Source organism: Gambusia affinis, linkage group LG16, assembly GCF_019740435.1.
Source record: "Gambusia affinis linkage group LG16, SWU_Gaff_1.0, whole genome shotgun sequence".
In the NCBI taxonomy this organism is placed as follows: Eukaryota; Metazoa; Chordata; class Actinopteri; order Cyprinodontiformes; family Poeciliidae; genus Gambusia; species Gambusia affinis.
In genome coordinates this window covers 8,509,325-8,527,529 of record NC_057883.1, presented here as the reverse complement: position 1 = coordinate 8,527,529, position 18,205 = coordinate 8,509,325, and the positions used below count along the sequence as shown (strand labels likewise).

The window sequence follows — 18,205 nt, the reverse complement described above, 5'->3', positions numbered from 1 at the left end:
ATATATCCGGCAGCTTGCATTACATATAGAGTGAAAAACCTGAAAAAGCGGAAGATGTAACTCAACAAATTTTCATTAAAATTCACCAAGAGGCAAGCTCCGTGAGAGGTTAGGTTATTGGCGGGCAGGCGCATGGACACACACGCGCGCGCGCGCAAACACACCCACACATACACACACACATCCATGCACACAAACTTCACAGCTGGTGTGCCTTCCTCCAGCAGAGACTGACAGAAGCAGGGCGACCGCTTTAAGCTGCGAGCGCTCATCTCTCCTCTCCGCCACCGGCGCGTCTTTCACTGTTCTTATGAAAAACTTTGAAGGGGTGAGGGGCGAAATGAGCAAGAAAATCGTTTAGGAAAAGGAAGAAGAAAAAGAAAAAGAAAGATCAAGTCCGAGAAGAGCGGTGGAGCCGGGAGAAAGAGGGAGCTATGCCATCTCCCGCCGAGCGGAGCCCAGTCCTCCTCAGTTGCGTGTCGGATCTACAGCATGGTGTCTCTTTCTGGACTCTGGAGCCGCTGCCTCGCCCCGGGGAGAACCCGTCTCCTTTTCATCTCTGTCAGAGTGCTTCCGCTGCTGCTTCTCCTCCTGTTGACTCCCTTCTCCTCTGCCGAGACCTGCTTCCCTCACCCGGCGCCCTGCCACATCTTGGCACGGATCGGACACACCGTGCGCCTCGGTGCGCTCCTGCCGACCCGCCAGCCGGCGCGGATACAGAACGCGCTCAACCGCGCCCTGGCGAGCATCCGGCACCAGAGCAGCGGGACGGATTCCACCACCGCTTCCGCCCAGCCGGCCCCTCTGCTGCCCTACAACCTGACCCTGGAGATGGTGGTGCGGTCGCCGGCGGGGTGGGACCCGGAGTCGTTGTCCCACAGCGCCTGTCAGGACCTGGTGATCAGAGGCGTGACAGCCGTGCTCGCCTTTCCACGCTCCAGGGAGGAGCTGATCCAGGTGGAGTTCCTCTCCTCTTTCTTGGAGATTCCCTTCGTGTCCATCCTGGAGGACACGGAACCCCTTGTGACAAAGGTAAGATCAGTCCTAGCAGCATATTGTAAACATCGTGGGAATTGTGCTTCGTTTGCGCCTAAAAACAAGCAACAACCCATGCCTAAACATTTTTACCCCCCTCGCCCCCACCACCACCACCACCATTAAACTTGTGGCTTATAACTGGGTTGACAGTCAGCAAAGAATCTGCCTGATCCTGTAGCTTGTGGCAGGGATTTTGAGTTTAAGCTGCTGCAAAAACCAGCCAGATATTCAGGGCTATAGCGTCGAGCAAATGAACAGTTTAAGGGAAAGTAATTGTAACAGGGATAATGAGGGTAATTATCCCTGCGCCTAATCTAAAGAATGATTAAAACAATTGTGTTAGGGAACCAAAAAAACAATCAAAAATGCTGCAGAGTTAATTGCAACAGTAGGTAGCAGTCTTCAGACTCCAATATCTGTCGTTAGATTCCTTGTTCTAGAAAACTCTGATGTTCAGATTGATTTTGGTTGAGCTGCTCGGTGGACCTGGAGGCCCACACCATGTTTAATATCTGATGGAGCAGAATTTGCAAAAATAGAACCCTCAAGGCAAATACAAGATGACTCCCCCTTCTTCTCCCCCAACTCCTTCAGCCTTATTCTTTATTTTTATGAAAGTGCAAACACAGAAACGGTGAGAACAGTTATTTGTGCTTGTTTGAAAATGTTTTTTTTTTTCTTTAAGCACCTTTCAGAAGGAATTCAATCAGCTGTGATGGTGATAGTTAGCCGTTTTGGACAGGTGTTGCTCCTGGACTGTGTCTGATCAAATATTTCTACTTTATTTATATGCACGTGTGGCTCTTGTTCTTGGCTTTTCGGAAAGACGGAAAGAAAGAAAAAAAAAAAGTAGCTGGGCAATGAATGTGTTGTTTCAGTACTCCTAACAGCAATAAGAGCTGCTTGCCTGTTAGCATTTCCAGCGATTTCCATCTCATTCCAAGGCAAGCAGCCAGCAGCATCATCTGTCGCATACATATTTGACTTCATGCAATAAAGACAAAATGCATGAAAGATATATATACACATATAAATAAAACCCTCACACACAGGTCTCAGAATCTGAAAGAAGAGCCAGAAGAAGTGACCTTTTTGACTTTGATGCAGCAAAGCGTAAAAAAATAGAAAAAAAAGAGGCGCTCTGATCAGATGAGACCATATTTGAACTTTTTCTTTGCCTCATGGAAAACACAATGCGTGGTTTTAGCCATTGTAAAACATGGTGGCGGTTGCATCATGCTGTAGGTACATTTTATTGTTTTTTTTTAGAAGATTGAAATATGAACGGAGGTCGATACAAGTAACGCTGCAGAAGACTTGAAGACCGGGGCGACGGTTATGTTAGTATTCATTCGAGCAGTAAGAGCGAGTCGCCTGCCAGCGTTTCCAGTGGTATCCGCCTCGATCCAGCCAAGCAGCCAGCTGCATCTCGTCTCCACACCTATTTGTTTGTGTGCGCTGTATTGCACGGCGGCGAGCTCGAACACCCAAAGCCAATCCATGTGTGTGTGTGTGTGTGGAAAGGGAACTTCCAACTTTCGCAGAGGTCTGATTAAGAGAGGAGGCGCCTTCACTAAATGGTCATGCTGACATGAAAAGGTAGAAGGACGGGGAAGAAGAAGAAGAAGAAGAAGAAAATGGTGTCATAATCCATAGTTTTCAAAGTCTTCTCTGAGTCATGCATTCTTGTCAACAATGTTATGGTTACTTAATCTCAATAGAGCCAACGTCAGTGAGAAGCCAAACCACTTGACCAACGGCTTGAAAATGCAAAGAGATAAGTGAGTGAGAGACGGAGGAGAGAGCAGATATGAGGACAGGGTTTTGTTTTTCTTCTTTTTTTTTTTTTTTTTCTTGAGCTGTGGGAGGCTGGAAGAACAGAGTTGTGCCAAGCAGGCCGGCTGTAGAAAAAATAATTTAAAAAAAAACAAAAAAAACTCCTCTGTTTCCTGCTGGCTCAACTTTCAATATTTTTAGCCATTATTTCATGCATTGTGTTGAAATCGATCGCTGCTTTTGGTCTTCTGTCATGCTTAAGAGAAAAGTCTTTGAGCTTTTCATTAAAATCCAACCATCCCTTTCTTATTTGAAGTCTGGAGTTTATTAGTTTATTGCGGGATTTCAGTTTTACTTTTGTTGACTTAAATGCAATGTTTGTGTAAGATGCTACAATGGTGGTTGGTGTAAAAATTAAAAATGTTGATGAATGTGTTACTTTAAAAATATCCAGTAGTATGCGTTTGCGGCACTGCAAAAAGACGGGATTTCACAAAAAGCACTCCACTGAGGAAAATGACAGCAGATTTTCCCTCTGTAAACCCCTATTGGAAAATAAACAAACAAACAAAAAAAACAATAATGGTTTAACTTTACTGTTATTAAGCCAAAGACTATATACCATTTCATAACACACTCAAAAGTGCTGTATATGTAAAACTTCACCTAAAATAAATTTGTCTTTACATTTTGACGCCTTGAAAATACGCCTCTGTCTCTTTAAGAAGCTCCTGTTCTTCCCGACACCCCAGCGTCAGCAAGCTTTTAGGCAACACGAATGGCTGCCATTCAAGGATTTCTTAAACATGCATGCAAGACTCAAAGCAACACCTCTGATATGTTTTTGATGAGTAAATAGCATCATAATATATCATAAAAAGCTGAATAAGTCGATTTTACATAATTCCCAAAACAATTGTCTTCGCATGTAGTTCCCCTCAAATTCTCTTCAAAAACAATGACATGTAGAGCATATTTAGATTCCACACCTTTAGCAACAGAATCACTCTAAGAAAATTAAATTGATCTTTCCATACAAATTATAATATTTTTTTTAATACTCTGGGTCCCAAACAACTAAATCTTTAGCTTCTTGGTTACCAGAAAAAAAAAATCTATATTATGCGTGGGCATAAAAGGCAGAATAGTTGAATCCAACAGCCAAAATATATTATTGGCAAGCAGAGTTTGAATCTATTGCACCTGCTATATTATAGCACCCCCGAGTTTATTGCTATCTAGTTAAATCCCTGTGCTCATAACAGCAATTTGTTTTCCCAGTAGCGATAAACAATTGGATAATTCCCTAACCTGAATAGACTGGATGCATGGTAGGGCTAATTTGTAGGATTGAGCTTATTATAAATCTGTCCGCATGACAATTATTTTTGGCAGATGTAGCAGATGATGCAACAGCTCTTCAGAAAACATAGTAAGGACTTAAAAATTATCTTAATTAAATGTGTTAACCACACTGTATTTTCTTTTTCAACAACAGCAACAAAAAAATTGTTGGAGATTTGCCATAACAACATCTAGTCATTCCAGTCTGCTCCGTCTCATCCACATATGTGTTTCTTTTGCCAAATTTTTCTAAAATCTATTCAGTGAACGCTAGCAATCTGTACACAATATAAATAAACGCTTTTAAAGAAAAACGGGAACATAAACGATCAAAAGAGCTGTGATCTGTTGTCCCACGCCTTTTGTGATGTCACCAGAGTCATGTGCAAAGTTATTTGTTGAGAGGGTAGAGTTACATTACAGGAACAAAAACGGCAACAGAAGTAGGAAAACTAATCGAAACACATTATTCTATTGGTGACAAACTATCCAAATAGGTACTTTTTTTCCTTCATCAAAGTTTGGTTTGTAGCTTTCACTTTAAAAAGCCTCTGACAATCGGTTCCAAACATGTCCGTGTTGTTTGAGCACATCCACATAATTTAGGGAAATTACAACGAGGCGTCGCTGTGGGACCTTAAACAATATGAACTGCAGCAGGATGGTCGGAGCACCTATACAGAAAGGGAGCAATGTGTTCTGAGCAAACAGAGACAGCAAGGAGGTGGGGAAGGTCCTCAGACACACAAACACGCAAAGGGCAGTGATAAGTGGGTTAGGTCAACAGGGAGGCATATTGTTAGCCTGTACAAACAGGGCACAGCACACTGGTTTCGCAGTGAAGCAGGAGGTACGATTTTAATTAAAAATGCAATTTACATTGTAGCATCAGCGGACAGGAGTGCTCCCCAGAGAGGGGGTAGGAGGGCTGGAGAAAACAGAGGCAAAACAAATGGTTCTGCCAGAGAATGTGCTGGATCTGTCACCAATTGATCCAAATGAGGAGGTGTTTTTGTGTTTGTTTATGAAAACAAAATCTATCCCCCGGGGTTTTAACAATTAGGGAGTTTTACGTGACAATGAGAAGAAAAGAGAGGGAGGGGGGCAGGAAGAAAAATTGGATATTTGGACACGGTGCTCCCTGAATGTATCCAAATAGAAGTATTTAATTGTTGTTCAGTGTATCTTTTTAAGGAGTTTGTTGAAACAAATTAGTTTTTGTTCATTTCATTACATGGTTTTCTTCTGTTTGATTAGAAAAAAAAAAACTAAACTGTTTTCACCTCAACAAACGTAAAAGCGTTTTATTTGGACTTTCATACAGACAAAGTATTACATAATCGTGAAGTTGCATGGTTTTCAATCTTTTTCACAAATAGCAAAACTGAAAAATGTCACAGTCATTTGTGTTCGGCCCTTTTCAGTCAGTACTTGGGGGGGAAAAAAACAAGTTTCTCTGTAATAACAGGAGAAAGTCTTAGTTCCTCTTTGCAGAAAATCTCAACATCGGTTAATTTGAGTTAAAAGGAGAAAAAAAGACATAATTAGGATTTTTAGGGTCTGCATTTAAATATCAAATCTTTTAAAATATGACAAAGTATTTATTTTTCAAATGTGAAGTATTACATAAAAGAATAAACACAAAATCAACAGTGTAGTATGCTTTAACAATCTCTAGAAATCAAAGTACAACTCAGAACTGAAAGTACAAAACGTGCAGGAATGTGTAGATTACCTTAAAAATAAAAAAGGGCATAAATAGGAAATAATATTAAAATTACTTAGGAATATTAACAAATTTGCTCACATATATATTTAACAGTTTTATTGCCTCTAGTGGCCTTTATTTGTAGGTAGTGTGACAGGAAAGAGGGTAACGAGAAAGGGAGAAGACATGTGGCAAATGTCGCCAGGCCGGGAATCGAACCTGCGACCACTGTCAAAGAACTAAGGCCTCAGTATGTAGGTATCTGCGCCGCCACAGCTCCCCTGCTCCCATTTTAATGCAGCCATTGAAATGTCATCCATTGTAGCTCACTCTGCTTTTAAATTCAAGGCAGTCGAACCGATTTGATGTGTTACCCAAACTCATTCTGAACCGTCTCTGGTAAACGGGTGATATGTATCGCCTTGACGTTGGCGGATGTCTGGCCAAGGTCTGCTGCTTTGGTAGAGAAACAGCTTAGCCGTATTTTCTTATTGACCTGAAAGCCTGATCACCTCTTTACCCTGAAAACATTCCCGTGCTGAATAAAGAAGAACCACCTCAAATGGATGCTACATGCTACAGTCCAAGCTGTATATTATTGCATATTGCATATTATTGTTGCCAAGTTGTGAAGACACGACACAGCTGTAGCTCCTTGTCCTTGAATACAAAGAGTTCCCTCGCAAATTAACTGACTGATTATCTTTTTTTTTTTCTTTTGCTTGCTTACTGGTCCTGCTGCTGTCACCGCATGTGCTGGTCGTTTCACCCTTTCACCAAATTTATTCCAATACAGTTTTGGGTTCATGCCCAACTTTTTTCAAGTTATGTTTCGTACCAACCACACATAAATTCGTACTAGCCAGGGGGGATGTTTCATCACTCCTCCTGCTCCTGTTGTATGTACTTGTTCTGACTTTGAAAGCAGAACCGTACAACGCATGCGAGTTAAGGCTTTGAAGAATGTTGAAACAAGCAGGAGAACGTACACACAAAGTGGAGTATCTTAGATATCTGGTATTGTTTTGACAGTTGCATTGGTTTTGCGATGATCAAAATCTAAATTGAACAATGTATATCCAGTTAATTCCACAGCCTTCATGGCTGTGTCCAGAAACGTACGGCTTGCTAAAGATTCCCAGCTGGATTGCCATTGAGAATTTCATTGAGCCATTATGGGTTTTGCACAATAAATGACATTGCGGTTTGTAGATATAATGCGACAAATTTGACATCACCCTGAAAAAGCTCAGATGGTTTTTCGCTGCGTTTGTTGCGAGCTTTACACTGATAAAATTAACTTTAAGTTGACGTCTTGTAGAAAACAACTTTCTTCTTCCGAGATGCTCCCGTTTTGTCAAGATAAAAGTCGTAAACACAAACTGTTTTGCATGAAACCTTCTTGAGATAAAAGTGAAAAAAAAAATAAATAAAAAGATTTCCATTGAAAGACAGAGAGGACATCCTCTAACCTGTTGCTGACGTAGGGGGATGGAAAAGTTAGTTTTTTTTTCTTTTGCCATAACCCTTTTATATTCATAAAATCTGCTCAGAATTATTTTGTTATTACTTAAGACTGCCGTTTCACCCGGAGGCAAAACTCAAATGTGGAAAAGTGTTTGATATCATAAAAGAGACTTGCAAAATCTCTTCCACCCAGTGGTCATCTTAACACTAATAATGAAAAATAAAAAGCTTGAAGGCGTTTCTGAAAACAGCCAGAAATGTCTTGTTTTTGTTTGCTGGTAATTATACCCCCCGGAGGGCAAGGAAATTCTGACTTGCAGAGGTTAAAGCTTTTCATAAACTGGAATCGGCCCTGAAGAAGAAGCATCGACGTCTTAACAAACATGCCAAACACCTGCTGAAGAATTGATTGTTTTTGCATTTTTCTCCTATATCACCACATGAAGTTTGGTTCTTCTCTGCCGCACTGACCGACAGAAGGAAAGGGGACAGAGGAGCAGAAAAAGAGATGGAGACGGAGCTCGACTGTCCATCTGTATCGTCCAGTCTCTCTCTCTCTCTTTCTCTCTGCTTCATCAGAAATTACTGTGGGACTATGTGTGATGCATCTCGGCGAGGAAACGCTCATTCCTCCCTCCCTACTTAGGCTAATTAGAACCACAGTGTGACCCCTGACGGTAAATCTCCTTTGTCCATCTTTAGCAGGCATGGAAAGGGAGGAAAGAGAGAACGAATAGAGAGGGGTGGGAAAAAAATGAAAATGAGATTCAAATTCCCATTAGGTCCATTATGGGCATATGTGCCAATGATCTGCCGCTTGTAAGGTTTGATACGTGATTTGAAACAAGAAATAACTCTAAAAGGGCCTTATTTTTATTTTTAGCTTGATTTTACATTCATTTGTCAGTGCGTGTTGAAAATTGTTAATCAGTTGCTTAATAAACTGACAGGCGACAAACTTAACTGTAAATGAACATTCACGCATTATTAGCGCGGCCCGCCTTTTTCCAAAGCCCGGGCTCAGCAAGACAATCCCAGATTTGCTGATAAAAAAATCGCAGAAGTGATTTTGTGGATCATGATTTCTATTTCGCAAATGTATTAGCGGCTCGAAGTGAAGGAAATGGTTTCTGCCGAATCCCAAATGTGATTAGGTGAGAGCGACGGCGTGGCGCAAGTTCATTATTTGTTAGTCTTTGCAGTGGAAGCTGTGTTCCCGTGACTCACTTCTGCTCCCCAAGCTGGTTGTCATGCTGCTGAAATCCAACCCTGAAATTTGTTTTTTTTCATAAAGTAAAATTTACAGGTCACTATTTCAGGGTCTAATTTGAATAACAAGGACTGAGAAATGACTGGCTCTATTTAACGCTGATATAAACACAGTTGCATTAAAATGTTAAAGTGTTTGCATGAGAAAAGGCTGTAAAATTTAATCACAGAGCTCCAAAAACAAAATTTTTTTTTTCTTGGAGGTTTGTTGTCCTTCTGCAGATTCAGACAATGCTGCTTTTTCCCCATCAATTATGAATAACGATGTTTTTTTTCCCCTCTGTTTGTAGTTCAGTTGCCCCTTTTTCATCCATATGAAGTTTCACATTTGAATATATCCACTAAAAAAAGCAGAGGAGGGTTTTATTTTTGCTTCGGAAATTGGTGTCCCTGTAGTGCCTCGCAGAACTATCCATATCCGTAACGCATTTCCACATCGTCTGACTTTACACACCACAAACTTCATTGTGTTTTGTTGGAATTTTACATGATAAACAAAGACAAATTAGTGCACCTTTGCAATAAGTGGGAGAAGACTATGGTATTATTTCTATACACTCCCTCTGCGATGGACTGGCGACCTGTCCAGGGTGTACTCTGCGCTGGTCTTCTTCAAAGATTGTCGTGTTGTTTCCTTCAGTAGTTCTTGGTGCAGCGCCACCACAGGCGAGGAGGTGAACAGGTTTCTTTATTAGTTTGGTTCGTTTGACACAGTGCGGTGTGAAAGCGATCCACGGCAGCTGAAAATGTAGCAAATGTTGCAATTTTGCTTCCCAATTGAATCGAGTCTGCTCGATCATCATGTGTGACAACACCCCGAGTTCAAAGTTTTTTGTTGGAGAGCATCAGTGAAGTGACATCATCATGAAGACCAAGGAACTTACCAGGTAAACCAGGGAGAAAGTTGGAGAAGTTTTAAGCAGGGTTGTTTTTGGTTTTTTTTTTTAGAACAATATCTCCAGCCTTTAAACTTCTCACCGAGCACTGTTCGGTCCTCTGCAGTATGGTCTGTTTGTCTATAATATGCCTCTGTCAGAGCTAGAAGTGAAGACTGCGATAGACAGGCTTAGATGAATAAAAAGAGGATTTTATTACACACAAACCCATTTTACAGACCGACGCACATGATCTGGAGCAAACGAGTGATTCTCCAAAAAAAAAAAAAGGTATCGTCACGCCATCTGTTTATAGCAGGCAGCACAGCTATAGCTTTGCAACTTGTCGCAGCTGCGTCCATACATGCAATGTCTGACCTTCATCATCAGTCATAGACAGATTTGTTTCTGGCTCAGGTAAGCCTTTCTTGTCATCCAATGTTTCCCAGGACACAGGAGTGAACTCAGCATTAACTAACACACAAATGCAAGCCTGTTAATACGTCATTTGTGTAAATTGAATTGTCTATGAGATAATACGACCTTGACATATGACGATAGGACTCGATGTGCTTTCAGACACCATTATCAAATAAAATCAAGAGTATGTTACAGCCATAAACTCATCAAGACATCACACTTTACCTAAACTGACTGACTCAGAGAAGCAACCAAGAGATCCACCGTAACTTTGGAGAAGCTGCAAAGATCCACAGCTCAAGTGGGAGAATGTGTTCTCAAGAAACCTCAAATTCATTTCATCTACAATCTGGCCTTTATAGAGCAGTGACAAGGTGGCAATTCTTCATTAAAAACATGTCAGCAGCCATGTAGCAGACTCTACATAAACTACATCCAAACAACAACAACAACAACAAAAAACAACTACTGCATAGAAAAGAAAACTACAACTGCACACCACTTTAAACAAACAATCCCCATTGTGAAACGCAGTAATGGGAAAGCTTTGTTCCTGAAAAGCTTTGCAGTGGTGAAGCTTTTCTTCCACAGGTCAGGAAAGGTGGTTTGACTCGATGGGTTGGTGATTTATTTAAACACAAAGCAATCCTGGCCCATTTTAGACCCTAGGAATGATTTTGTTTAGACTGTGATCACAATTCAACATTGGTACAGGCTGTTGATGCAGATGCAATATTTAAAAAAAAACATTTTAAAGGTGATACTCTAGCTGGAAAACCAAAATGTTCTGGAAATGGACAGCTAAAAGTTGGAATAGCGCTTAATATTTGTCTTTTATTAACCACATTTTTCGTCCTCGTTTTAATTTAGAGATAAATTTGGACCACATACGTCTAAGCAGACTTTGCCTTACTAGTTCCTTGGCTAAATATAGCATGTTTTTTTTTCCTTTCTGGGAAGAGTTACTTACATCTTGTTCTTGTTGAACAAGACATACGGTGAGTAGAATTAAAACACTTTCTAGGTCAAGAAAATAGAAAACAGTCAACCCTACCCAAACATTTTTTTAAAATAAATTCTATATTTTCTTTCAAAAGGTCAGTTGTGCTGGAGTCTTTTATGTTTTGGATCTGACTCACCTATTCCTTTTTGCACAAAGATCAGACTACTATTCACAAGTTTGTGAGTTGTTGAGGATCAGAAGTTAAAACAGAATATTTAATGAAATAAAAAGAACAAAAAAAAAAAAAAAACAGGGTGAGAATAGCAATAACATCTGACATTGTTTGACTGAAACTGCGGAGTATATATATGCTACAAACTTGATGACTGGATGCAACACAGGTGAGTAAATGATGGAAATCAGGTGTGAAGAAGCACTGAGGGAAAAGTGACACTAGAGATCTGGAAAACAGGAAGAAATGAAACACAAGAAGGAACAAAAATAATCAAAAAAGATGTTTCACAAAAAACAGCCTGTTTACTGGGTTGTTCAGCATGTAAATATTTTTTGTTAAATTTATTCATTTTGGCGTTTTTTGATTTTCGTTTAAGTCAGACCTTCAGATGTTGTCAATTGAACTATTTTTGGCCAATTTTGCAAAAGGTTTAAAGACCAGGGCCTTAAACATATGGCCAGAACAACTATGCAGTGGTATATAAATGAAAGATTTTCTCCGTATACCCCATTCACTCCAAACTGAAATCCGATTGAGAAATCCACCGATTTTCCCTCCAGTCTTGCTAAGATTGAGCAATTTTGCACAGGAAAATGGGCAAAATGTTCAGATGTGCAAATCTAGTAGAGACCACGGTGTGACTTGCATAATGACTGGCAGCTGCAGTGAAAAGTGGTTCTACAGTGTATTAATTCAGAAGGGCTGGATACAAATGCACAGCTCATATTTCACATTTGTACTTTTAAAAGTTCTGAAAAAAATAATAACCCTTTCCCCTCCATATCGTAATAATGTACTTTTTGGCGTATAGCCTAAAATCCCCCAAAATGCACTGCAGTTTGTAGTTATGTTCGAAAAACCTGAAGGGACGCAAATGCTTTGGCAAGGTTCTGCTATCTTTACCTTTATGTATAAAAATGTGTGTTTTGCCTAAAACTGTTTTGATTTGACTGTAATTGAGATCATTTTACTCCCTAAACTTTAAAATCAATCCCGGTAAAAGCAGTCGCTGAATACCAAAGCAGCAAATCTCTTGATGTCATTGTCCCTAAAACTAAAATGCAACAACACCCTTATACAGCTATACACGCATGCATTATTCATTAGGTTTTTACCATTTAGAATAACCTTTGGCATTCCTCTAGCTGGCTCTCCTCTGCTATCTTTCCATCCTGCTTTCTTTCATTAAATCACAGCTTCCTTTTAATGGCATGCCTCGTTCTGCTTAGCAAAATGAAGATTAGTACAGTAAAAAACCCAATTTGCGACTTTGAATGAAATTACATTTTAATCCAGGGACCCTGCTGAATAATACACATTGTGGCTTGGAGCTAGCCCTACTCCCACAGCACACACACACACACACACACACACGCGTTTCCCACAGATGTATCCCCGTGCCGAGTGTCTTCTATGTGTTCACTAAAAGTTATTAAGCCTAATGAGGCTTTACAGGGCCTTGCTGCCTTTAGTGTTTTCTTAGGGATGAAGGAGAGATTTGTGCCCCAGCCACAGTGGAATAAATGAAAGAGAGTGGCACAAAAGTTGCACCAAGCCTGTGTGCTACGGGCAAGCTGGCAGTTTGAGACGAGCGAGGCCACTTTATGCAAACAGCTCAAAGCTTCATTTGTGTATTTTTTTTTCCTCTATTAGCGTTGTGATGACAGTCAGGCCCAGTCTTGACTGAGCCAGATTAATTGAGCAGAGCAGAAAACAGTGGAGTATGTGTTACCTAAAGGAGTGTGTGAGGCTGTTTAGCATTTGAGTTAGTGTTCCAATATTTGGCTTATGCTCGGTGTTTGTTTTTGCCTCGGGTAAAGCAATTGTCTCCAGTAATCCCAAACTAATTTTGTGTTTCGCTGTAGAGATGGAGAAACGAAAAAAAAAAAAAGTAAAGAAGTAAATGAAGTACACCAGTGATGGAGATAGAGAGGAAAGGTAAATAAGGACGTTTTGTGCATCAGCTAGAAATGAAGTTGTAGTACAAAAGCTGCAGTAGATACCTTTTATTAAAATGTGTCTTTTTAATACTTATTATTAAAACTGTCACCATGTCATGACAGATAATCTGTAGAAAACTGTTTATCTTCCATCATTGGTGGCCATGCTAGCTATGTTGGGGAAGGAGTTGTAGCCTTGCAGACAGCAAGGGGGCGGGGGATGTCAGCAGCATGTAGACAAGGGTGATTAACAGCACTGAGACCTCCTGGCTCTGATTGGTTGTTTCTGACCAAGCGGTCCACTTCTATAGAAACACAGGGAGAAAGCAGAAGAGCTTGAGCTTTTTCACAGATGAGCTTTCCTATACCATAATGTCACGACATAGTGACAATTTTAATAAATATGTAAAACATTTTTTTTTATAAATAAAAGTTACCCGCAGCTTTAAGGTTGTTAAAATAAAAGAAAGTAATCATAATAATAGGAGGCTCATAAAGGCTGAAAGGACTTTAAAGGCAGGATTGATAGATGAAGAGAAGCAGGAATCGGGCGTTTAGAGTTATGGGAAGCTTGGGTTAAGTGGGAATAGCACTAAACATTAAAAAGAAAACTTAAAAAAGAAAATCGAACATCTGAAGAGTAGAAGAAATATTTATCAGAGTTAAAGTTAAGCTAACGCATAGCACAGACATACATCAAGGCAGAAAAAGCCAGGATGTTGGAGGAAAGGGTAGGATCAAGAAGGAGGAAAAAGAAGGACTGATTGGGAGGCGAAATGGAAAGGAGGGATTGAGAGAAGGGCCAGAGATAAAAGCCGGGGCTAGAAATAGGTGGCAGGAACAAAAGCTTAGTGGTATGAATCTGTTCTCATCCAACAGACCACACTGCTTTGTAATACAGTGTACTTTAAAACCCAACCAGTGTTGTTTTCTAAAAATGATCTGTATTTGTTGCTGAGAACGAAATGAAATCCTGACATCTTGCAAAAGATGATAAAACTATTGTCAAAGGAGTACTGGTTTTGAAAAAGACATGCCAAAAATTATTCACATATTAATGGGAAAAAAAATAAAACAATCTTTCATAGCATTACAGCCAAAAAGAAAAGAGCTTTTTATAAATGCGGACAATTTATCCTTGCTTATGAGCTCCAAGTATTCAAGGTTGGGAAGCAGCCTGGCCGCCATCCTAATAGTTCATTCCCTCCGAAGATTTGTTAGCAGATCCAAGGTCTCTTGGTTTGATCACTCCAAGACATTTACGTTACCTCCAATGAGAAAAGATTAAATCAAAGATTCCTTTAAGTGAAAATCTGCCAGAGATGATAATAATTTTGATCTTAACCGGATTGTAACCGTCAATGTAAAGACTGGAAATGTATTTGTTTTGTCAGGGGGAAACCCATATTTCGGATCTCATCCACATATACACACACCTCTCTCTTTATTAGGTTTAGCATTTGGGCATGTAGATGTGTGGAGAACAACTTGTTTAAATTCAATCTGACCACCAGATTAAAAAAAGAAGGGATGTTTTGAATGTGACTTGAGTTTTCTTCTTTCTTCTTCTTTTTTCCAGCAAGAGAGGTTGGTGTGAACATTTCAAACACAGCTGACCTACTGAGATTTTCAGTTTAAGGTCATTGAAAGTCAGCTCAAAGCAGGAAACCTAAGCTAAAATTCACGCAGACTTACTGATTATTGACAAAGACAGATTGGGAAAACCTTGCTTAGTCCAGCGAGTTTTGACCTTCCACGGAAAAATTGAGACGGTAGGGTAAAATTAACATAAACAACATGAGAGTATGGAGCCAACTTGCTTTGTTTCAATGGATCAGGCTGGTAGCGATGGTGTAGTGATGTGGGAGACATTTTACTGGTGCAATTTGGCAACTTTAGTGCCGCTTGAGCATAATTTAAACGCCCCACCTTTATGATCCCATTTTACCAATCAATATGTGTTTTGTGGTCATTTGGAGATTTTATCTCAATTAAAACTCAATAGTTTTCACTCTTACTTGAGAAGGTCTCAGGGCAAATCAAAGTTTAAGTATGAAGTGTTTATTTTCAAAGCATCTAATATGTTCATGTCTTCCATATTTACAAAGGAACTGTAAAAATAACTCTTATGTTCTGTATCTGAGGCGAAACAGTTGGTGGTAATAACAGATATCAAATAATGAACGAGGATGACAGGCAGTTTCTTGTTTTTTTTTTGTTTTTTTTTTGTCGAGGAACTTGATAGCTTTATCACTAATGTGCTCTGGCTCATTAGTTAGTGATTAGTTGGTCCTATCTATAACTGCATACCAATCTGCACTTACTGAAATAAGTGAAGCCATGCTCAAATGCTCCCACACACGCACAGTGTTTTTTTTTTTGGTTTTTTTTACAATTACAGTGTGAACCTGCTGTACATCGTGTTCAGACTTTTTATGATTAAAGATACTTTCTGATTCTCTTTGCGCTTACAATCCGTGAAGAGCATGGCTGTGATGTTTGCTCAGAACTCTAGAAATCCAGGCCGGCTGCGTGGTGGACAGCTGAAGACCCCCAAGGCAACACACATTGATCACAGCGTACTGAAGCATCCATAAGCGCAGGTCAGAGGTGAAAGACGAGCAGAAGGAAGAGGCAGACCACTGGGAACGTCAGTGGGGGAAAGTTGGCAGACGTGTGCTGATGTTAGATTGCCCAGATGCTGACAGATGACTGCGGGACACACCTCACTGAGTGGCAAGGCGACAGGTTATCCAAATGCCTGGAGAGGAGATGGGAAAATGGGGTGACCACCTAGCAATGCGCAGCAAAATGCTAAAAAAAATAACCCAAAGCGAACAAGCGGCTAAACTGATAACCAAAACCGACTCTGACAAACAAATGGATTAAGACAGGTTCCCAGAGGGAAAAGAAGAAGACTGAAAATTGTGACGCAACAAAGCAAAAAAAATAAAATAAAACAAAAGAAGGACAAAAGGTCTCCAAGAAGAGTAAGGAGAATGGAAATGCTCCAAATCCAATAGGCATCACAGACAAGGCTATTTTAGAAGCAAGGTAGTTCTGGACTGAAAACCGAAACGTCGGGAATCCCAAAATGTACATTACCGAGTTGCCAAGAAAGCAGGCACGAGTTTAGATCCCATCTGGAATGATTTTCATTACCACCTGCCTTGGGAGGAAAAGCTGTCTTCACAAAGACAGACAGCAGTAGCCTAGTGGCTCTCACAAGTGCTTAAACATTTACTGTGACATCCTAAATATGCGTTACAAATGAAAAAACGCAAACCCTTCCCGTTGATCCGACTCAGTTTTATGCTACTAGATTCAGAACAACCATGCAGGCTGAATATTAGATTTTATGTTGAGGCCTTCGAACTTGTGAAAGCCTGAAGTGACAAAAACATATTCAGAAAACATGGGTCGCATATTTCTAAGATTCGATATGATCCGTTTTATGAAAGGAGGAGCATAGAAGGAAAGCATATTTTTTTCTAATCTGGTGTCCTACACGTCGCACCAGTCCAATATTTCAAAGAATCACGTCAAGTTAAGAAAAAGTGAAATACTTGAATTCATTCACTACAAAACTGCATTAGCAGCAATAGCTCTGAGTCGTCATGTAAAGAGTCTATCATTGTTGTGGAGGAATTTTGAGCCACTCTTTACAAAATCCCTTTATTGAGGTTTGCGAACGTTCGTTTACACACAGCTCTCTTGAGGTCTTGTCGCAGCATTTCTGCCACACAGGTCTGGGCTCGAATCACACATTGCAGCACCTTAAATGTTTCCCCTTTTTTTCTGCCATAATGTTGTGGATTTGCTGCTTTTTTGAGAGCACTGCCCTGTTTGAACAGATCTAGAGAAAGTCTTAGCTGCAAGACAGATGATGGCCCCACGTTTGACCGTTGAATACTTTCTACTCTGATGAGTTATCGCCAAAGCGTCGCTCCTCCACCACTGTGCTTTATAGTTGGTTTAAGCATCGCTTTTTTTGGTCACGTCGGCCGTGTGATTTGTTTGGATGCAACTTTGGAAACACAAATTAGAGATGAGATGCTTTCTACTGAGTAACACTTACCTCTCTTATTTTAATTTCTAATGAAAGCAGTCACAACCTGAGTGAGCTACGTACACTCTGACATGTAATTGTGGCATTTGGAATCTCTCTCATCCTTGCATATTTAATATTGGGGTTCATTTGCTGCTGTGTCTCCTTCCTGAAAGTGTGACCATCATTTTTTAGAAGTTTTTCACTTGTGAGTAACCCTTGTCATTGTAGAGGATCGAGCATCAGTTTGCTTGGAAATTTCCTAATAACCCACGTATGATTAAATGGCGGCAACAAATGATCCTAAAAGTTAATTTATGATGACCGCTTCCTTGGCATTGTGCAACACATTCATGTGCGCTCCACAGCCAAATTGCCAATATTTCGAATATTTCAGCAGCAGTTTCTTTCATTATTCCCTGATACATGCAGACATTCTGTTGAAAGAGGGTCTGCCTTCATCTTGCAGTGAGTGGATAGTCCTACGAATACCACAATGAGCCTCAAATTGCACTTATTCCACTCACATGGGGTAGATTATTATAAAAATGGGGAATATGTAGAGCATTAAGGTTGGTGTCAAGGCTCTGACCTCATCACTCCCCACAAGGAAACACTGAGCTCAACTCAGCGGGGACTGGAGGGTTATTAGAGTGTGCAGGCATGCAGCAAAAGAACGAGTGGAGCACTGACGGCTTAAGTACTCCACTGTGATTGAAAGGGTTTGTTCGTTGGATATGCGTTGCTTTGTGGAGACCGTGACATATAAGAAAAGTAGGAGACCCAAACAGGGCTTTCTGGCTTTCAGGTTTAGCTTAATTTTGGGGGGAGAAAGAGTGTCTTATATGGGTATATTTGTGGAGAATTTTGCCTCTTCATCTTGTGTACCCTAGAGGTTATTCGGGACTGTTTGAAACTAGCAGAAGAGCCTGCCAATTCTACACTGAAACAGTGTCAACAGGCAGGTGGTACACAGACATCTTGGTGTGCTAATCGCTGCACCAGGGTGCCCTGAACTTCAATAACTTCGAAAAGCCTGAAATGTCTCTCACTAAGTGCTGTTTTAAGGTACGAACAGAGAGATACAAAGATGTGTACGGTGTCTTCTAATAGACAATTTGTACAAAATTTTTTGTGGTCTG

At 40.4% G+C, this 18,205-nt stretch overlaps 1 protein-coding gene across 1 annotated transcript in view; it reads left to right on the top strand.

Moving 5' to 3' along the window:
- The first annotated feature begins 254 nt into the window (after positions 1 to 254).
- grin3ba (glutamate receptor, ionotropic, N-methyl-D-aspartate 3Ba) overlaps positions 255 to 18,205 on the top strand; it is a 109,379-nt gene continuing 91,428 nt past the window's right edge. Inside the window, exon 1 of the mRNA XM_044142198.1 lies at positions 255 to 1,032. Coding sequence (XP_043998133.1) covers positions 493 to 1,032 — 540 coding nt within the window. The 5' untranslated portion in view covers positions 255 to 492. The remainder of the gene's footprint in view (positions 1,033 to 18,205) is intronic.